Source organism: Cricetulus griseus, chromosome 5 (genome assembly GCF_003668045.3).
Source record: "Cricetulus griseus strain 17A/GY chromosome 5, alternate assembly CriGri-PICRH-1.0, whole genome shotgun sequence".
Lineage (NCBI taxonomy): Eukaryota > Metazoa > Chordata > Mammalia > Rodentia > Cricetidae > Cricetulus > Cricetulus griseus.
Genome location: NC_048598.1, coordinates 80,650,508 through 80,674,428, shown reverse-complemented (window position 1 = coordinate 80,674,428; position 23,921 = coordinate 80,650,508). Strand labels below are relative to the sequence as shown.

Here is a 23,921-nt window from a genome sequence, read left to right as displayed (position 1 = left end):
TGCACATTCATACAACAAGGCCATATGTTCAACTGTGTTCATAGCAGCATTATTTGTAGTAGCCAGAACCTGGAAGCAACCTAAATGCCCCTCAACCGAAGAATGCATAGATTAAATACGGTACATTTACACAATGGAGTACTACTCAGCAGAGAAAAAATAAACAATGGAGTCTTGAAAGTCACAGGCAAATGAATGGAACTAGAAGAAGCCATCCTGAGTGAGGTAACCCAGTCACAAAAAAGATAAACATGGTATGTACTCATTCATATATGATTTTTAGACACAGAGCAAAGGATTACCAGTCTACAATCCACATTGCCAGAGGAGCTAGGAAACAAGGAGGACCCCAGGAGAAGATTGTGTAATCCCTGGAAGAAGGGGTGGGGGACAAGAACCACTGAGCAAAGTGGGTGCATGGGGGGATGGAGACAAAGGAGTTGGGAAGGGAAGAAGGGGAGGTGGAGGAGAACAAGAGAACTGAGACAGGATAGGAATAGAGGAGGGCAAGATAGGAGATGCCTTGACAGAGGGAGACAATACAGGTATGGAGAGAGTCTGGCACAGGGAAAATGTTAGGGGGTCCACAGAGATGACCCCAACTAAGAATGCAAGCAGTGATGGAGAAAATGCCATTGATGCCCCTCCCCTATAATGAGATTGGTGTCTACCTTGGATATCAGTCCTAGAGCCTTCACCCAGTAGCTGTTCAAAGAAGAAACAGGCACCCCACAGCTAAGCACTGAACCATACTCCTGGAATCCAATTGTGGAGAAGGAGGGATGAGCAAACGAGCCAAGATGGTGCTGCAGAAACCTGCAGAAACAGTTGACCTGACCTAGTGATAGCATGGGGACTCTAGTCATAATGCTGGGGAAACACGTTGGACAAAACCAAGCCCTTTGAATGTGGGTTCTAGGTAGGAGGCCAATGAAGTCTATGGGACCTCTAACAGTGGAGCCAGTCTTTATCCCTAGAGCACAAATGGACTTTGGGAGCCCATTCCCTGCTGAGGGATACTATTGTAGGCAAGATACAGCAAGCAGGGCCTAGGCCCTCCTCAAAACGATATGAAGATCCCTGGTGGAGGGCCTCACTATTCCTGGAGAGGAGTTGGGGTATGGGTTGGGGGAGTTGTGGGGCAACATGGGAGGATGGGAGGGTGAGGGAATGGGGAGATGGATACATAAATATGAACAGTAATTAAAGTATTTAAATAAAAAAGATTCTATTAAATCAATAATGGTTTTAAAAGTATAAAGTATAAAAATGTAAAGTGTCTGATGCCAATATTTTATTGTAATAAGCTTTTTACTATTTCTGTTAAATTAATTTTTTTTATAAATGCTTTATAAAATAAGTACAAAATAGACTATTTCAAAACAAATTGACATTATAGAAACAACTAAAATTGATTCTGGAATAGTAATTATTTTAAAAGGAAGGATTTAGTAATTGAGAAGTTAAGAAAGGGTTCAGGGTTTGATACGTCATTAAAACCATTTAGGACTGAAGCCATGATCAAAAAGCTTAACTAAATATCAAGGAGGAAAAAAAGCATTTTGTCAAGAACTGTCATGGATCAGCAAAGGTCAAAATTAAGAAAACAAGAAACGTAAATGAAAGAAAGGCTATAAACTTGAAAGTAAGTGAGAATGCAAGAATAAAAGACATGAAAGCAAAACATTTAAAATGAAAAAGTGTGTAACCCATGACAGGAAGAGTCAATATTAAAGACATATTCATAAGGGAGCTTTAGAATCGAAGTAATGTTTGCAATGAGTTAGAATCATTACAGTAAGTACAAGGCTCAGATGAAAGCAGCAAAGATTTATATTTTCTGTTGAAGCTGAAATTAACATACCTCACAGTAGTTTCTATTTACACCCCTTGTTTTCTTGCCAATGAGCCCCTATGTCTCTCTCCACTAACTACAAACCATTAAAGGAGCATTTCCAGGTGCTCCTTCAGCTTTTACTGTATCTACCATAGCTTATACTGGTTCCCATATTTTCTCTAGGTAAATACCTTGAATGTGGTTCACTGAATATGGCACATTATTTCCTATAGTGAAGTCTCTGGATGATGACTATGCAAGGGTGTCCTGCTTTTACAGCTCTACCTAAGTAAATAACTAATTCATTTATTGCTCAACTATTGATTTTTAGTTTATGGTAGTGGTAGTATTTTATCTTAAGTCATGATGAAAATGTGATTGTATCAATGATCAACTAGACTGGATCTTGAGTTACTTTAGAGAAACGTTTGTGTACATGCATGTGAGTGAATTTTCAGATCCATTCATTGAATGGGGAAAGTCTACCACAACTGTCAGTGAAACAGTTAATTGGGCTTGGAATCCTGAAGAATATAAAAGAGAAAACGAGCTTATCAACAACTCTCTGCCTCTGATCTTCATCTAACTTCAAAATGAGGACAAATGTGAACAGGTATTCCAAGTCCTGCTTCTATGATTTCATTCCATAGTAGACTATATCCTTAAACTGTGAGAAACTCTTCTTTCTTGAATTGTTTTTGTAGCATGTTATCTACTGGGAAGGAGTAGAACAACCAGCACAGCATGTATAGTTGCAGAATTATTGTGAAAGTCAAAATAAAAATGTTGTAAACATTGCTTAAAGAGCTATTTTAATGAGGTATAGGAAAGCTAGAATATGGGCTGTAGGGCCTTCTGGGGAAAACTGACTCTAGAGAAAAATGGTTTAAGAGAAAATTAAAGATAAAATCTGGAAAAGAGTTTAGCTGCATTTTCTCTTTGCCCTGAGAAATTCAGTGAGGTTAAATTTTAAGATAACAGAATATCATACTTATATTAGGAAATATAAAGGCAGCAAAGCATTCATTCTCTGGCACTGCTATTACCACTCTTATCCAGTTCTACAGAGAAAGAACAGCAAGAGGGGAAAATACACAAAAAACATGTTGTGTTAATTGGAAAAATAGAAGTTTCAGCCAAGGGACTTATTTAAAAAGAGTTTGTAACTTTTAAAGCAGACCTCCTCTTCTGCATAGGGTAGTAGGAAAAGTGTCCTGAATACAAGAACTCTCTCATCTAAGACACCAAATTTTGAAAACAGAAGTTCATTTGAATGGGCAAAGCCTTACCTGTGAGTGCCAAAAAGGTATACATGTATTATGGAAAGCAACTCTAAGAAGTAAGAGCGAAGACTTCCCCAAAGAGCAGCATGCAGAGTACAGACACTGTATACTGAGGTCCAGGATACATCCTAAACTGACAGTGTTGACCATTTAGTACTGTTTTTTCAGGCATGGAACTTTCAAGATTTGGAGAGTCATGAAGTATATGGGCCAGGGAATTGATTATAAGACCAGTTTCTCCAGAATGAAGCATTTAAAGGGTACATAGTGAATCTCTGAAGTGAAGGCTAATTTGTGATTGAGACCCTAGGATATTAGAAATGACAGGAACATGACAAATATAAAGTAGATTCAAACCAAGTGAGAGGCTATACATGCTGTGGGCAAGCAGGCATGATGAAAATGTGTGCCATCCAAGTCATCCATTTGGATTATATGTTAGTCTCTATCATGTCTTAGATACATTACATGAAACTGTAGGATTTGGCATTTTCCCTGCTGGACTTAATTATTTCTAGGACTAGCTGTTTCTTTTTTATACTGCCACTGTATTATATTGCCACTCCTTCTTTTGTAAATAAGTATTTTTTTATATTCTTATGCTATTGGAGGGCAGAACTATGTAACTTGATATTGTTATTATTACTTTATCTTATAAGAGCTCACACGTTAGTTATTGCCTCTTTTCTCATAAGTGACTCGGAATTTAGATCTTTAAACTATTTTGAAACTGGAAAAGTTTATAGAGACTTTTGATGTTTGACTGAATGTATTTTGTACTATGAAATATCTTTAAGAGTATTAAGAAAGAAATTTATGGCTTAAATGTGACATGTTAGAATGTCAAGTTGACAAGGGATGTTTAATTGTCAAGCTGTCAAAATTTGGAATTATATAGAAGATATGCTATTATATAGGAGATATTATATAGGAGGTATGAATTGACTGTGATAAGTAAGCTTATGTGAAAGCAAATGAGGATTAGGGTCATTGCACTGGGAAGACCCACTCTAACTCTAGGTGTCATTGTTCCATGCATGGGCTTGTGTATGAGATTGAGACCAAGAGTACAAGCAGTAATTACTCACTGGTTCCTATCTATTCAATGTCACTAACTTTCACAAGCTCCTGCCACCATGATGGATCATATCCTGTGAATAAAATAAATTCCTTCTTTGTTAATTTGTTTTTGCCTGAGTATTTTCTATTACAAGAAAGGTAAATGTAACTATTACAGAGGAATTGGGGTGCTCCCAATAGCTACATAGCTCCAGGTGGCCTCAAATTCATGATCATTCAGTCTCAATCTCTAGACTATTAGGATAATAGGTTTGTCTTTAACATATCATGAAGTCCAGCTAGTTCTTTAGATTAAACTCAAAATTTTTGTGAGCTTTGATGAAAGCAAGCATTTGAAAACCATTATAAATATTCTTAGACCTTCCCCAAAGCCTGAGATAATGGTCACAATCTTTTAGGTAAAAAATTTAGGAGTCAGAATATTTACAAAATTGGAGCTTCTGAGTTTGTAGATCAATCCCCATCATTTGGGAGACACACGTATGCACACATATGTTAATTTCCAGTCTTGAAAACAAATTACATATATATGAAATTTTGCCTTGTTTTGTTAACATTTAAAGAAGTAAAGAAAAAATGAGGCTACTCTATGGACTACTGAATTAACCAAGTTTGAGCAAAGAAAAATGTAATGAGGTAATTTTCAGTAATTTACTGAATTCCTACTTAAATAATAAATTATTTTAAGGAAAGCAAATATTTTAAAATAACTTAATTATTTTAAATATGGTAAATATTCACCTCATCTAAATAAATCAGTCATAACTTTTGAAAGGTATTTAAGAGTGAAGACCTTGGCAATAACATTTAGATTGATATATAATAAAAAAAAATCCCTCAGTATCGCTTAGTAAACAAAAGGAAGGACAGAAAGAAACTAACCAAGAATGAAGCAGCAAGTATTAATACTTGAGATCTTCATCTTTCACAAAAAAACTTGTATTATTTTTTAAATTGTATTTGGATAGACATTTATATAAGTTATAGGTGTGGTTGGTTCTTTAAAAATGACTATTCAAGTGGCAAAAATCCTGATAACCTTTATTAATGTGAATCAATTCTATGATTATAGGATAATAGTGGCATCATTTGGCAGAGGCACTATGTGTGGGTCATGCTTTTTTTGCACTAGACTGGGGAACTTTCAGAATTTAATGGTTCTGATCACTATGTTGAATATATCTTCTAAATTAAAGTAAACAACAGAAAGCATATCAACTTGTCTTTTGAACAAAAGTAAAGTAAATTTAGGAAGAATGTTTAAAATTAATTTACTTTTGTTGAATTTTCAGTGAAAACTGATGTTGAAATAAAAGTTTATTAGGCTTAATTCAGAAAATCATGTAAGTACTCTGCAGCTGAGTGTTCTTGGTATATTTTTAAATTTAAATATATTATGTTGATCTATGATAAGCAGAAGGTAAATTTGATTCTCCATATGTAACATGTGAAAATGAACAAGAGGAATGGTGCATTCTTTTTCTTTCACTCATAATTTTTTTTCTTTTTGCCATACTGAAATCTCATTATTTGGAACATTACAGTCATTGTCTATTATGTACATATGTGTGCCTAACAGTTTCAGAAGAAAATTATTGATACTGTAAAGGAAAAGAATGATTATTAGATGTTGTTCATATATTAGAAACCACTAAAGAAAATAATATTTGATTTTAATTCCTAATAATTTTAACCTTATATTTACCTAAATACAAATTTAAAATAGTTTGCTTTGCATATATTGCCTAAGTGATATTTGTAATGATAAATTATTGAACAATAATTGGGTGGAGGTGATTTTTCAGATTCATATGCATGAATAGAGGATTTTTTTCATAATCATGAATAAAAACTCATTAGTGCAATTTTAGAAGGAATTGAAATATTTTAGAATTTTAATTTATTAAAAATTTAATATGCCTCTTTTGTACTTATTTGCCCTCAACCAAATAAGATAAAACTTATTAAATATAATTTTCATGAGTTATTTCTTCACTTATAATAGTTCCTTTTCTAAGAAACATAGTTTTGTATGAAGTGCATTTATATATTTCAGAATATTCCCACTAGACTAAAAATGCATAGTATGCACTAAAAAAGAATTCAATCTATATAACATAGTTTTCATAAAATTATTAAAAGTACTTGAAAAATTTAGATAATACATTTTCTTTTTTAATTTTTAAAAGTATTTCCAACCTGCTTAATATGGTAAGAAAGTAACATCATTTCACTTTTTTGAAATTTTCTCCAATTTGTTACTTAACCATTTATTCAATTGTGAGCCATTTAATAATTTTATCAAGTTTTAGCTGGAATAAATAGGAGTTTCATGATATCAATGCAATGATCTGGAAGAATATGTGACTAAGAAACTTTAAATTGTTCTGACAGACATTGACAACTGAATATGACGAGTTTATTCATTGTGCTGTTTCTTTTAAAACTGTTTTTCTTTGAAGTTCATTTCACTGATTCAGTTCTTCAATGGGACATTATTTACAGCTGGTTCTTCTATACACATTTTAATTTTTTAAATCATGGAAGTGATTTTATTATTTACTTTGGGGAGCCACAGCCCCAAGATGGCGCCTGGCTGGATGCCAGGGAGACCAAGCTTAGTTGTAAACAAGCCTTATTTGGAAGTGCTTAGTGGATCTGGTGTGCCTCCTCCAGCTGTGACCTATCTGGGATCGCCAGGTGGCATGAGCTAATTGGGTAATGAGTTGCTTTTAAGGGCTTGCAGGGGTGGGAGGATGGATGGGTGGGGGCTAGGAGGAGTAGAAGCTGATGTAACAGCTGAGGAGAAGCTGATGTACAAGGTTCCTGAATAAACTTCTTGAAGAAGAGTCATGGTCGTGTTTCTTTTGCTGGTCAAGATAGACGAGACAATTTACAAATTGAAAATCGGATCTAGCAAGATTGCTCAGAAGGTGCTGACTGCTACTAACAAACCTGAAGACCTGAGTCTACATAGTGGAAGTAGAGCACTAATCTTGAAATATGTCTTCTAATCTCTACATATCTCCATGGAAGTCCCATACACATATGTTAATTCCCATGCCAGTAAATACACATATTTAATAAAAGTGTAATTATAATAAATACAAATTGAAGTATAACCTTTTAAGTTTTCTATTATTGAATTAAATATCTCATACCAAATACAATTCCAATAATTTTTAACATGCCTCTTCAGTTCCATAAAATATATAATGTGAAGAATCAAAATATTTTCAGTATTCTTCTTGAGTATGATCATATTGATTTTGTCATATTTTTGAAACCATTGAGCCAAAGAGTACCTCATTACCTGCCTTTTGTTTTAGACAACAAAGCAAAACATTTTAAAAATAGTTGGCCTATCCTACTTATTAAAACTTTTCACAAAGATTTCTACCTGATGAAGTAAAACAACATCTGTCCACTGAAACAATTGCAGAAATCTTTTTCTCATATCCCTGACATCAAACACATGTCTTAATATAAAAATTAAATTATAACTTGTTTATTGGTATTTTAATTACCAGTGAATGTTAATTACAGAATTATGCACCTGGATTTTCAACCTAATAAACATCCTAATTTGAGGAAGATTGTGATTTCCAAAATTTTAACATTTCAAGTTATTTGATATTATACTATTTTCTTATTTTGCATTCTATTCTCTCAAATTTCTCACTCTGAAAGTTTGTCAAAGTACGAAGATCAACATTGAAGAGAGGGGAAGGTTAAAAGTACCAACACTTAATCAAAGAAGTATGAAAACAATTTAAATATATCAAAGTAAAGAAATATTATTTTCTATCACATTGTTATTTTATCTATCTTTATGTAAAAGATAGATTACAATAGAATTCAAACTTGTCATTTTCTTCTACTATAAATTTCTCAAGTCATAATTCTTATATATCGTTAGACAAAGTCATTGCTAATGCAGCAAGTCTTCCTCAATTTGGTTCTCCTAGTTGTATATATTATCTTTCTATAACTAGGTCATTGAGTGTTTGTCTTGCACAACCTAACTAAGGGTTGAATTTAAGGCCCCATTCAAGAAAGAAGCATTTATCTTTTCTTGTGGGTATACAAATGCACACAATTTATGATGGTCTAACTGACATGGAGCCTTGCATAATGGTGATACTATTACTAGGGGAATAGAAGTGAGAGGTACTATTGAAAATGCCGTTCAAATTTTCACAAGAATTTGATACCTAAAAATAAATACATAGCTTAGTCTTCAATAAATTAAAATAGCAATGGCTATGTATGACAGTCAGTGTGTCTGGCACATTCTTGCATCAAAGCACACCTTGTAATGTGATAGTTCATGACATCACCCTTATAGGTTATAAATAAAAATGGAAACATTACCTTTTGTATTGTAATGATTCCTTCCTGTGTGTCTTTGTCAGCAGATATCTTGAAAATCCCCAATCCATCACCATCCACTATTTTGTATTCCATTTCTGCATTTACTCCTATATCTGCATCAGCAGCTTTAATTCTGGCCACAACTGATGCTACAGGCAAAGATTCTGGAACGTTATACTGGTAAGATCCTGTGAAATGTCAAAATAAAGAATGAACAGAACCTTCTAACTATTCTCTTACAAGAACTACTGTTTTATTTTCATAATATCTTATTGTTTTGTTTTCCAAATAAAGAAAATCTATGACAAAATAACATAAATTGTAAGTTTCATGAAACCTCAAGAAATTTGAGATTCATGGTTCAGCAATGACAAGTGACAGAAACAGATTACCTGAAGAAAGTTGGGTTAGATGTATCTAGTAATATCTAATAATGAGAAATATGCTTCCTCAAGTAATGAAACTGAACTAATAATTAAAATATAATTATCAAACATATGTTGTCATTTATATATAATAATCACCACAATAATATTAAACAATAAAACAGCTCCCGCTACAAATATCCAAAGGCATGACTAATACTTCTGATAAGTTAAAACTGGATTTTATTTAGTATCTTTCATAAATATATTTTCACATAACTGGACAAGCACCGGTGGGAATGGCAATATAAGTCCACTTGTAAAGTCTTAATATTCTTTTAGACAGGAGAGCTGAATTTGAGAATTCTATACTCTTGCTATTTGGACATAAGAGTACAAAAAATTAAGTAATATTATTTTAAATTGAAAAAAGAAACTAAGAAGAGAAATGACCTATACAAACTTTTACTTCACTGCTTTATTGATGTTTTTCACCCTTTTCCAGATAAAAAAAGAATTTTGAGGGGCAGACGAAAAACAAAGTAGGATACTACTGAAATATGTTCCTGTACAATTTGCTCCTAACATTTATTTTTCTTGCCCCTGAGACCTTATCTCATACTCTATTAGCTATAATTCCATGATGCATTTGCATTTTGCCATATAAAAGGGACAGACTGTCTTTAAGAAGGATGTAGAAAAGAAAGGGAGCACTGTCATTTTGAACTGCAATTTTTGAATGTTGAATACTACATTTTAAAAATGATTTCATTATATCTGTAACATTTTCAGTGTGTTCCTTGTACACATAGAGGTAACATTAATAAAACTCAAAGATTTCAAGGATATAGTAATAACTAATTTGCAGAAAATCCTAGTTAATATAATAAGAAAAATAGAAATGAAATGGTAACTATTTGATTTCCTTCACTTTAAAATACAGGAAAGGATATGAGACAATGGAAAACCTGGGCTCCATGTCAGGAAAGCATGGGAAGCACAGACACTGAAAGCAGCACCATCTCTTCACCAACATTAGAGAGAACCAGTCATTTTACAGGGAACCTAAGATAACAATAGCATTCTTTTCCAAAACTGCCCCCTCCTTCCCATGGTAAGGCATAAAATGCATAAAGGGATGCATTTTTTCTTTTTAACACAAAAATACATGTGTCTTTTTCTATGCTTTCTAGAAATACCATAATGTTTCTTGTAAAATAACACAAGTATCAAAATATGCAAAATAACTGAATACATATTATTTGATTGAAAAAAAAACAAAAGTTTGCACTGTAGCTCACAGTGATTATTTTATATTATTTTTTCTCTCTCTTGGTATGGAATTGGGTTCCCTGCTTCTATTGGATAACCATTTTAGAGTCATTGAATAGATAGACTAAACTTTGAGTTTTAAGCCAATGACAGTTAAGATTCGCTGGGGAAAAGGAGTACCCTTCCTTAAAGTAGCCAAGTGCAAGATAACCTTGTACTAGATATAATTTGCCTATTTGCCCATGCTCATTCATGCAATGCAAAGTAAATGCAGTGATCCACAAATAAGCAAACAGTATTTGGCAGACTCACTGGGAAGAAGGAGGTTCCAAGGAAAAGGGAAAAAATGAGTTGGTTATTAGGGAGACTATCAAGGAACATTATATGCGTGATGAAATTAAGAAGTAAGAAAGAAATAGAGAAAGAAATGAAGGAAGGAAAATACTTCTCTTTAACATTCTAAATAAGTCCCACGTGTTACAAAACAATGGAGAAAAAGAAGTGTAGGATACAGTTCATACTGGAGATGATGTGGAAAAAGGGGAACACTTCTCCACTGCTGGTGGGAATGCCAACTTGTAAAGCCACTTTGGAAATCAGTATGGCAACTCCTCAAGAAAATGGGAATCAGTCTACAACAAGATCCAGCAATTCCACTCTTAGGCATATACACAAAAGAAGCACATTCATACAACAAGGGCATCTGTTCAATGATGTTCATAGCAGCACTATTTGTAATAGCTAGAAACTGGAAGCAGCCTAGATGCAACTCAACCAAAGAATGGATAGAGAAAATGTGGTACACTTATACAATGGAGTACTACTCAGCAGAAAAAAAAAAAAAAACAATGGAAACTTGAAATTTGCAGGAAAATGGATGGAACTAGAAGAAACCATTCTGAGTGAGGTAACCCAATCACAAATAGACAAACATGGTATGCACTTACGCATGTGCAGAATTTAGACATAGAGTAAAGGATTACCAGCGTACAATCCACACTGCCAAAGAAGCTAATAAACAAGGTTGACCCTAAGAGAAACATATATGGTCCCCTGGAGAAGGTGAAAGGGTCAAGATCTGCTGAGGAAATTGTGAGCATGGGAAGAGGGGGGAGGGAGCTAGGAGAATGAGAAGGGGAGAAGAGCACGGATGCAGAGGACATGAGGGAGCAGAAAGGTTGGTTGAGTCGGGGGAAGAATAGATGGTAACAAGAATAGAGATACCATAATAGAAGGAGACATTTTTGGTTTACAGAGAAATCAGGCACTAGGGAAATGTCTGGAGATCTACAAAGATGACACCAGCTAACAATCTAAGCAACAGAGGAGAGGCTACCCTAAATGCCCTCCCTCCCCTGATAATGAGATTTATGACTGTCTTATATGGCTTCCTATAGCCTTCATCCAGGAGTTGGTGGAATTAGAAGCAGGCACCCAACAACTAATCACCAAACTGAACTGAAACCCAGATTCAGAGAAGGATGAGTGAAGATCACAGGGGTCCAGACAAGGCTGGTGAAACCCACAGAAACAGCTGACCTGAACATCGGGGAATTATTACTCCCCAGACGGATAGCTGGAATACTAGCATGGGACTGATCCAAACCGCAGAACATGAGTTTCTGTGAGGAAACCATGGAAATCTATGGGAACTCCTGTAGAAGTTCAGTACTTATCCCTAGCATAGGTGTGGACTTTGGGAGCACATTCCATATAGAGGTATACTCCCTGAGCCAACAAACACAGGGGTGGGCCTAGGCCCTATCCCAAAGGATCAAATAGACTCTGATGCCACCCTGTGGAAGCCCTCACCATCCAGGGGGAGCAGAAAGGATATGTGATAGATAGGGTTTCAGTTGGGGGTGGTGGTGTTAGTGGAGGATGGGTGGGGGAAGGGAACTGGGACTGTCATGTCAACCAATCCTGTTTCTAATACAAATAAAAAATAAGTTGGAAAAAAATAAGTGTAGGATACAATGGTTTTATAAACAGAACACAGCTATGCTGAGAACACAGGTTCTTATTTTTATTTTTCTCCTTATTTCTTGATGAGTTCAGAGCCACTTAAGCCAGAAGCTCATCTGAAGGTGGATTTCTGATGTTTGCAATTGCATTATTTTTAGACATTACAATTGCATAACAGAAATATGGTAAAATGGTAAAAGACAATTTTAGTGCTTATGATCTTGTTAAAAAACATAAAATGAGCATATGATTTTAGTAAGAAAAATTGCATCAATTTGTGCACTTAAAATGTTAATAATTATAAAAATCTTACTTTAAAAATAAACCACTACTGTTTTAAACCCTTACAAGCAAAGTATAATCTTTTTTGTATAGAACAAAGAAGTTATGTCAGTAATTGACAATGTCTATGGAAACACAGTACAAATTTAAAAGAAAATAAACTCTGGTAAGTATAAATACAGAATTATAATTAACATTTATCCATAATTCTAAGTATATATTCAAGGCAAATTGTTTTGTATTTAGTGAAATTATCCTTCCTATTCGATTGTCTGAACTTCATTTAAGCCCTTGATAAAATACAAATTTGGGAGAAAGTCATCTGAGTCTTTTGCCTGTTCTTTGGACCCCCATTTCCCCCTGCTGGCTTGCCTCAGCCAGCCATTACATGAGGGTTTCTGCCTAGTCTTATTGTAAATTGCAGTTTCTGGTTGATATCCATTGGACAACTCCCTTTTTCTACAGGGGAATGGAGGAGTAGTGGATTTGGAAGGGTCTGGGTAGGGAAGGGACTGGGAGAGACAGGAGGGAGGAGAAACTGTGATTGGATGTAATATGTGAGAGATGAATCAATGAGAAAAAAGTATTTGAAAAGAATTGTAAAGGTTGTAAAGATGTTTTATACAGTTAGTCATCACTTAAAATAACTTACTTCGTGGAAAGCGAGGTGGGTTATCATTGACATCAGTTAGGGTCACAGTGACTGAAGTGGTTCCAGACAGTCCGCCATTTTGACCAACCATATCCTTTGCCTGAATGACAAGCAAATACTGGTCTTTAGCCTCTCTATCCATGTTTGGAAGGGCAGTCTTGATGACTCCTGTAAGATTTTAAATCTCAGTAAAGAGCACCATGATTCACTACATTATAATAGCAACAAATATTGATAAAGGAGCAACATGCCACTGTTCAGTTGCCATTTTGTGATTTTTTTTGGCTTGCTTTCTTATTTCAGCATAGATTAGAGATCATGTGTGTATATATACTTCATACATACACTTTCACATTATATATATATATATATGTATATGTATATATATGCATGTGTATTATATTAAAAAGCAGAGAAAGGTGTATAATATGATCTTCTCAGTATTTGCTTGAGAAAAGTAGCTTTAGGTTTTGGTACACTTATTAGTGCCTATATGACCTGGCTAAACTTCTACACAGCCCTAATATTGCTTATCTTTCATGTCTGTAGTCCCGAATTTCCTCTTCTGGTTATTTAACTTGCTGTATCTAAGACAGCTGTCAGAAGGACTGGCAGAGAACGTCTATCTTCATTATAAACTCATCTGCATGTTAAATAGTACACCTTCACATGCTTGAGTTGTCAGCAGTTGCCATAGTGATAACTGGAAGAAACCATACAAATAAAAAGAAAATGGCATTTAGAATTTTTAGAAAATTCTCATGCACTCATAGGAAAAATGTGAATATTCATCTCATGTTAGCCTATCCCTTCACCTTTATTCTGTTCCATATCTTTATCCTCTCCACCTCAAAATAATACAGATGCGGATTGGTCAATTTATTCTCCTACCTTGCCTATACTTGAGCAAGTCAGCTAAACAGTGAATTCCTAGCCAGGTTGGCTAGAGTAAAACTTTGTATCTAAAAATCAAAACCAAATGGCCAGGTGGAGGAAGTCTATAATCCCAGCATGTCAGAGATAGAAAACAGATGATCAGGTCCTCAGTGCAATCAATCCTCAATGACAGTGAACTGCAGATCAGCCTGGATTACTCTGTCACAGAAATCATCATCATCATCATCATCATCATCATCATCATCATCATCATAGCTAGCTTCTGCTGCTCAGAGGATGTTCAATCTTAGTTTTGGTCCCACAAAGCCAAGAGGTAAAAAGGCCATCATGGGAATAAGAGTTATTGAAAGTTTTGGACAAAATAATGAATAGCATTTTGAAAATGAACAAAGTATCTTTATTATTTCTAAAAATGGGAACATACAAAATAAAGGATATGGTAAATAATCTATCGTTTCTTGCTCTCCAACTTGAAATATTTGTTGTAAATAATTATCAAATATCAAGACACCAAGTTGAATAGTATTAATACATTATATAATCATATTTATGCTATGTCTATCACTATTTATCATACATAAGCATACATACTAAAACATGCATAAACACATCACATTAGCAACTCATCTACACCTATGCATTATGGCAAAACTTACTAACATTTGCTATTTTTTTTTTTTTTGGTATTTTGAGACAGGGTTTCTCTGTATTGCTTTGGAGGTTGTCATGGAACTCGATCTGAAGACCAGGCTGGCCTCAAACTCAAAGAGATCCACCTGTCTCTGCCTCCCAAGTGTTGGGATTAAAGGTGTACACCATCAACACCCAGCATATGCCAAATTTAATTTTTTGACATCACTCACTTTTTTCCTTTAGTTCTCAAGACAAGGTTTCTCTGTGTAACTTTGGAGCCTATCCTGGCACTCGCTCTGGGGACCAGACTGGCCTCCAACTCAGAGATCTGCCTGCCTCTGCCTCCTGAGTGCTGGCACTAAAGTCCTGTACCACCAACGCATGGCCACTCACTTTTTTCTAAGCACATTATATATATAACTGCTGGCAATAGGTACCTGTATAGCATCACATATAAATATCTTCAGTGGCTTTTTGCTATCTATATACTAATTATTTACTTTTGAAATGTTATTATAAAATTTATATACCTAGCAGTTTTAAGTGTGAAATATCTGGTAGAAAAGCACCCTCTGTGAAGTGCAATTATTTCATAAACATTTCATGTTTCTTCAGTATTTCTAACTCTACAGCAAAATGAGCAGGTGCTTCACTCACCATGGCTTTTTATAAGCAACCTTTCATATTCTACATTTCTTGAACTTAGGCACCTATATGTTTTTATTGTTTCTTGTTTTTATTTGTTATTAATAAGTTTAATATGTGTTTTTAAATAAAGACTAATAATCTTGATAATGGCTAATAAACACATTTAAATTTCATGAAAAAGAATCATTTTACAAAAATATTCTACTCATAAATTCAAGTTTTCATTTTGATTTATTCTTATGGTATTTCTTCCAAGAATAATGTGTGCCTGTTATCACCTTTTTAAAATACTATGGTAGAAATACATTAAAAGTGATCATAAATGAAATTCTGCGAGGCACATATGGTTGTTTGGTGACTAAAGGATTTGTTTTGCAAAGGTAAGGCCAGTTTTTTGCTCAGAACTTATGGATAATTCCAGCAAGTATGGTAGCCCTTATTAATCATACATTTGTGAGGCAGAAGCAGGGTTCACTGGGGCATGCTGACCAGTTACGATAATAGAAATGGCTTTATGCAGGCTCCAATATCCGTGAGAGACCCTCCTTAAAAATGGAGCTTGAAAATGACTCCATAGTAAACCTGTAGCCTCCAAATGTGTTTGTGAATACATACATGCTCACTGTGACACTGTGACATATAAATGGGTTCACACACATGAGAAAGTACATAATACACACACACACACACACACAAAAAAAAAAGGACATCGATTCAGATACTCCAGACTTTCTTGGCTTACCTAGTGACATTATTTTTGAAGGAATTTTAACATCATTTGGGTAGAAGTCTGGACATCAAAGTTACCTGCTTACTTTTAAAGCCTATAAATGTCTCTTTATAAAGGATCTTATGAATAATATTTTCTCAACACTAAAATAATCAGGAAACTTTAAGTGAGTGCAGATGAGAAAGGAAATTTCCAAATCCTTTGGCTACTACACAGAAATAAAATAATAGGTAACACTTGAGTTTAGATGCAAATACTTGGAAATACCTCATTTCTATGTATTTAAATATTTTTTAAAAAAATATTTATTTATTATGTATACAGTGTTCTTCAAGTATGTCTGCAGGTCAGAAGAGGGCACCAGATCTTGACAGATGGTTGTGAGCCACCATGAGGTTGCTGGGAATTGAACTTAGGACCTCTGGAAGAGCAGTCAGTGCTTTTAACCTCTGAGCCATCTCTCCAGCCTGGTCTTTAAATATTTTTTCTTTAGGTTAGAAACTACATTAGAAAAAGAATTCTTAGATATTACATTTTCTTTTGTCAATAACTATGTAGTCACAGGCTCATACATATACACACTGAGCAATGTTTAAACATATTCATCTATCAACTCATAGAAGTTAGTTTGATATAACTGTCACTATAAAGTGTAGCAACATCATGAAATTTAAAATATTCTGTAATCAATAATTTGTAAGTCATACATAGTGAAAAATACATAGATCACTAGCTCTTTAAAAATAATTTGGTCTTATTTTCAACCTTCCTTGTCTTATTATTTTAAATTAATACATAAAACCTGAACTTTATTATTAGCATTATACTTTCCATAACTTTTATTTATAATTCACATTTAGATAAAGCATCCTAAAAAGCACATACACAAGTCATGGATATATTTTCTTTTTTTCAACAATTGTCTGTTCTGTAGTCTGAGGGAAATCACTGATGATTTTCTAATGTGCCACCAACTGTGATTCCTTTTCAGAACCTATCCTGTTACCATGGAAGCTTAATTTTGTAGCGTGATCATGTGTATCAGGTAAGATTTTCTTTCCTACAATAAATCACAGAGTAGGTGACTGCTTGATGCTTCCATTTTTTCTGTACTCTGCTTTAAATTGGTTCTCTTGGAAAACACATGCTCTCAGGGAACACAGATACATTTATTTTGTGAATGGTCAACTCATTGGCATTTGCCTTACTACAACTAAAACAACATTTAAGATCATATTTTCAGTAGATTAATAACAAAGTTGAGCCCCAGTGTTGAGAAACCAGCTCTCACAGGTTTTTTCATTATTTGAGAACACCTCTTACCTATAAAATAAAAAACCTGTGCTAACTCCCTTGGAAAACCACTAATGGTTCCCCTCTCATCAAGGCAGCCGTTATTTCAGAGAGTCATTTTGACAGTTCCAAGAACATAAAGTTAAATATTTGCCATATCACCTTCCTTGTGATTTCTGTGTGGTTAATAATACATGTGAGATTGAGGGCATAAAGTCACTTGATGCAAATCTTTGAAAAATAGGAACAGCCCGTGTTTGAAAGAATGCTATTAGTGTTAGCAAGGACTGTATGCACAAGTATCATATATCAGAAAATCCTGTCATTTGCCCCTGTCTTTGTTTTTGATTGATTTTCATGTCAGCTCCCTTTGTAGCTACTTCAAAGATATAGCTTTATGGAAATATCCATATGCATATAAGAACAGTGTATGTGACTATGAATTGAATATATATACATGCTCTGGATTCAGTTTCTGTTAATATAGCTTATAAATATTAAGAATCACTACCAACATGAGTTTTTTTTGTTTTTACATATATGGCTATTACATTTATAATGTTTAGAGACACTTAACATCTAGGAACTATCTCCAACAAAATTCTATGCTAGTTGTCTTATTTAGGGTTTCTATTGCTACATCAAAACATCATGCCCAAATACCAATTGGGGATGAAAGGGTTTATTTGTTTTACTCTTTAGCATTGTTGTTCATCCCTGAAGGAAGTTAGGACAGAAAATATAACAGGGCAGGATCCTGGAGACAGCAGCTGATACAGACACAATGGAGGATAACTGCTTACTGGCTTGCTTCCCCTGGCCTGTTCAGCACACCTATTTATAGAACCTAGAACCACCTGACTAGGAATGGCAATACCCACCATGGCCTGGTCCCTCCCTCAATGATCACTAAATGAGAAAATGCCGTACAGCTCAATCTCATGCATGCATTTCCTCAACTGAGACTATTTCCTCTCTGATGACTCTAGCTTGTGTCAAGTTGACACACAAAATTAGCTAGTACACTAGTCAAGGACTAACTCCATGTTTGCTGCAATATGATGAGCTGCTGAGTTACAGGTAAGAAGTAGAAAGTACTCCATAGGTACCTAGATTGGATAGCAGGTGTGGCCTCTGTAAACTCCACCGTAATACCACTTTCTTTCATTATGAAAGATACCACTTTCTAAGCAGAATAAACCCATTTGTGACAAAGCAGAGAAACTTGTGAAAACAAAATGAATTTGAAATAACTGAAGCTGTAATGAATAAAGAATTAACTAGGAAATAAAATTAAAGTCAAACAGAATGTACAAAAAGGGGAACACTCTTAGGAGTGTTTATCTGTGAGGCTTAAACTGCTTTAGGAGAATAAATACCCTGAATTATGTAATATAAGCTATCAGATCTTAATGTTGTGAGTTATTGTGTAATATATCCATAGATTTACAGAAATAATGAAAACTTGGGTAAAAAAAACTGTCTTTGTATAATTTGGAACAAGGCCATGATAAAATAAGTCAAGGCTGCCTTCAATTTTTCAGTGCTTGAAAGTCACATTTCAAAGGAATTTAGAATTTTAATTATGATAACATTGAAAGTTTGCTGCTTTCAGCAGATATCTCTTATTAGAGTCAATACAATGGTAATTATGAATTAATTCCAAAAAGGTGCAATAATCTCAAACTTGGTATGTTTCTTACTGATACTAATTAGTACTCTTCATTAGACATAAATGATAACACAAAAAGCATGACATTTTTGAGAATGTTCTTCCTTTACCTAACAAATTCTTGGGAACAGAAATAATTTATAACTCAATGTGCCAAAATCAGTGTCTAATTTCTAAGTCATTTCTAGCATAAGCTATGGAGATAGTAGTGGCCTTGAAAGCATCAGCACCTGAGATCCACAGAACACAATTGAAAGATCTTGATAATGTAGGATGAACTGGGGTTCTGGAGAAAAGCAACTCCTTGGGGTCACTGGCCAGCCAGCCAAACAACTTGAAGAGGTCTAGGTTAATGAGAGACCCTGTCTCTAAAATGCTGAATGAAACAATTCAGAGAATGGAAAATAATGGAAGGCACATGGGAGTAGGTGTTTCAGCTGTTATGATGTAATTACTAACAGAATGACTTTAAAGCAAGTCCTCATATAATTTATGGAAAGTATTAAATGATCATAAATTGTGCTTTAAAAAAAGAACTCTTCAGTGGGAGCTGGAAAATGGCAGAGAAGAAACCATAATACTTGCATGATGGATCACAATCTTCTACACTTCTAGTCGCAATGCATCATATGACTTCAATTGGTACATGCACTAATACAGTGCAGAGACATGCATGGAGAAAAACCAGTCATACATATTTAAACCAAAACAAAACAATTACCAAGTGGCAGGAAACCTTCAGCCTTGAATCTCCTTTCCAGAGATGGTTTTATTGACCTGAGATTTCTTAAGTTAGGCTCTGTGTTTGCTTATTTTAAATTTCTTCTGAATTTTTATACAATTTCAAACAATAGGTCTACTTTTGTTTTGCACTGAAAATTATTTAACTAGTCCTGTCATATATCGAATAGAACCAACATGGATTACATCTTTAAGCAGGTTGTCAATACTGATTTTTGCTACTACACACATTCTGGTTTCGTTTGTAAAAAAGAGTCAATGCTACCTGGGAACATATTTGTTGAATAATCATTGTACTAATAAAATATTCACTATGAGACACTAACCTAGCTACTTTCTCATCAGGTAAATAATTTTTAGGCAGTACGCCTAACAAATATTGATTTCATGGAGCTATTTTAATAATCCCAATATAGCATATTATCAACATCTTTTTGTGTCAAAATTGCATTTTCTTCTACAAAATCCTTAAATTTGAAGAATTGGAAAACAAAATAATATTCCTCTCATAGATAAACATCACACTGACACCTGCAAGGAAGACACTAAAGTTAGATTTCTCCTCTGAAGGCCCAAATGATTGAAAATTATCTATTTTTCTAGATTTTTTCTTTTTAAAGTATATTCTAAATAGAATTAATAATTCAATAGGCAAAGATACACAAAATGCGTCTGAGCTAATAGTTGTAGGGAGAGAGGCACCAATAGTTGTCACAGTTACAGTATTAAAACCAATTATCTCACACTCTCTCAAATAAATATAATATTTTGAAATAATAATCAATATTGCTTTCTTCAGTACTAACAATATAACCTCAATTGGCACATACAACTGGCCAAACTAGGGCAATTTTAGCTCTATGGGTTGGGAAAAATGTCACGATCTGCAGAAAGACTAAAAGTTACAAGACAAGCATTGGGAGGGAAATATTTATCCCGTGGTATCACTACATTACATTTGGAACAGGTTACATAATGCAACACTAAATAATTTATAAGCAAATCCTCAAAGGTTCTCAAACTTTCAAGGCTGGGGAATCTGATTCAAAAGTAAGGCTGAATAAATTTAGTTTATCTAATATGGCATTCAGTTGAATATAAACACATTCTACACTGGCATGGCTCATATCATAGGACAAATGCTTTAACTTATTCACCTTCTGCACTCACTTGTTTAATTATCATGATATCTTCTCTATTTGATTTCTTCATATTTTCCAAACCTTAACATTGGTTTGATGTACATCATAACTGCAGACTGTACAAACTTTTATTAATTGAGTAGAATTTTTTTACTTCTTATGCATATTACCATTGTTGCTTAAAAGAGCATCTAGAATATTTACCCTTGCTTTGATTTAAGAATGAAAGATTATTGCTCCTTTGGGAAATATGAACAATATTTTCATTGCTTTTAAAATATTAAACTAGAGTACTACTTGTAATCCAGTATCTTTAAGAATACAATCATCTGAGAAATCCTGCAACTAAAAAAGTTAAAGTTTTAAATCTTTTGCCATTTTAATGGAAACAAAATATTCAAAGGGGCATATTTAAAATAGTAAGCCATACCAGCCTCTCGGCACATTGAGAGAAAAAGAAAAAAGCCAATAATATAGAATTATTTTAACAAAAGTTGTACTTCAAGTATACAATCACTCAATCTGAACCTGTTTTTTATTTTTCAAGATAGGATTTCTCTTTATAGCTTTGCAACTTATAAGACTTTAATATAAAAATGATAGAAACTTATTTTTTTTAAATTTAGTATTTCACAAATTTCATAATTTCTTCCTATTTTGCCTTTGAATTAAGCTATGTAAATATGGATTAGACACACTTCATATTGTACACTGCACGAAAAAACGTTTTGCTTGTTTTAAATAATGAATTCTCTAGCTTTCTACATGAATTGATTAAGGAAAACTAAAATAAAATATTCAAGAAGGTAAATAAAATGTCCCAACAAGGTCAGGAGTCACATCGGAGATAATTATGAATTCAATTGTATTCAGTGTTTTCATCAGTACAGGTAAGTGGAATAAAGTAAGTGTATATTCCTTCATAATACAGTGCATTTAGTAATTTTGACATACTGAGAACAAAATAAAAAGTACCCAGTATTATTATATTAATAGAAAATGTATATTAAGTATAAGCCAGAATATAAATGATAATTACAATCAGTGCAAACTTTATTCAGTACCAACCTGTCTTTGGTTCCACTGAAAAGTATGGTTGTCCTTGAAGAATACTGTAGACCACTCGAGCACTGTTGCCATAGGTAGGATCATCAGCATCTGTGGCTGTCACCTGTACCACTGAAGTCCCTAGTTGACAACCAATCTTTGGGTTAAATTTCTCAAGTATGAGAATGCAAAAGGACTCACAAACTGTCACAAACTCTAGGCTACATTTATTTGTTTGTTTTCATCTATCTGCATCAAAGCACATCAGATATCAATCTAGTATATTTTTTAAACAAAACTAAGAAAATGAATGTTAAAAAAATCCTTAAAGTGGGTGGTATGCCATTATTTAGACAAAGGTACTACAGAATGAGGAACATTAGATTAAAAAAGTCAGAGCCAAAAGAAGTTAGATATTAGGTGTCTCACTCATCATGCTCAGTTGTCAAAATTTCACTAAGAGCATTGTCTTCCAGACTCATGAACTGTCCAGAAGTCATACTAAGACATAAAAGAAATCTGATACCTGTAGCACCTCATTCATCAAGAGTGAGACAGAAACCTACATCTGTACTTGTAGGATGAGTAGTGGTTTCATTTAACTGCATATTAAGTTTTTACTTCACCTCCTTGATAGGTGTTTGGGGTTTTTTGTTTGTGTGTTTGTCTATACTAATTCATTTAAAATCTGAATTAAAAAAATGAGCAAATCTCTCCAAAGTTGAAAAAGAATAGTATATATTCCTTCATAATACAGTGCATTTAGTAATTTTGACATACTGAGGAGAACAAAATAAAATTTACCCAGTATTATTATATTAATAGAAAATGTATATTAAGTATAAGCCAGAATATAAATGATAATTACAATAAGTGCAAACTTTATTCAGTACCAACCTGTCTTTGGTTCCACTGAAAAGTATGGTTGTCCTTGAAGTGTTGTAAACATGGAATTCTATAGTTTGAATAATACTGATGTCATGGTGTCTTCATTTTATAGATGAATGTCACTCATTTTCAGGCTTTGGGCAGTTTTCCTTCTGTTTGTTTTATTCAAATCTACTGTGATCTATTCTATCCTATTCTTTCTATTCTATTCTAATGTTAGAAGCCTGTTTGTTTTCTTTTCTTTTTTAAGTTTTTCAGATTTTTTTATACTGTCCCCCTTTTTTATTATTCTTCTCTCATACAATGCATCCCAACTACATGACTGATAAGAAAAAGGAATGAGAATGAAATGATTCCTAATGATATTTTGCTATACTCATAGACCAGTGACTGTTTCTTTACTAATAAGAGACAGAAAGGTTGTGGGTCCAAATAGAAGGGGAGGTAGGGAGGGTCTGTGAGGAGCAGAGAGAGTGGAAAGTGCAATCAGGATATATTATGTGGAATAAACCCTATTTTGAATAAAATAAAACAAAACAAAGTAAGAACATTGATTCCAAGATCTATTTTCTGCTGCACAAGCTTTAAAAGATATAATCACTTCATGAATTTATGCATGTACTAGCAAGTAACTTATGTTCTACTTGATGCATAAGGAAAATGTATCATTTTGATGTACTGAGTATTAGTGTGGTTACAGTGATTACTAAATAGGGAACTTTAAATCTACTGTTAACTTTACATAGATTTCTTTCTAAATGCTTGTTTCACTACAATCATTTTTACAGAGTTCTACCAAATTATCATATTATGATATACTTTGACAATATCATCTGCCTTATAGTTGAATAGAAATCATGAACTTACAGTCATAAAAAATGTGCTTTGTTTTTCTTTTGGTAAATTTCTCTCACTATGCCTCATAGAACCAATGTAGTGAATGGTGAGTATTTCTAAATCAAACTGTGTCACATTTTAAAGATTCATTTAAGTGTGAAAATTATATAAATGTTTAGTTTATTGGCATATTTGAAATATTTTATAGGTACATATACACACGTATTTCCAAATAAACATAAAGCTCTGATATGTATGTTGGTGGGTATATATGTGTGTGTGG

General features: G+C 33.8%; 1 protein-coding gene across 1 annotated transcript in view; it reads right to left on the bottom strand.

Annotated features, from left to right (window-relative positions):
* Cdh7 (cadherin 7) overlaps nt 1-23,921 on the bottom strand; it is a 119,223-nt gene that overhangs the window by 55,552 nt on the left and 39,750 nt on the right. The window contains exons 3-5 of the mRNA XM_027417876.2: nt 21,935-22,054; nt 13,111-13,278; nt 8,575-8,762 (exon numbers count right to left, since the gene is read on the bottom strand). Of these exons, the coding sequence (XP_027273677.1) occupies nt 8,575-8,762; nt 13,111-13,278; nt 21,935-22,054 (476 nt within the window). The remainder of the gene's footprint in view (nt 1-8,574; nt 8,763-13,110; nt 13,279-21,934; nt 22,055-23,921) is intronic.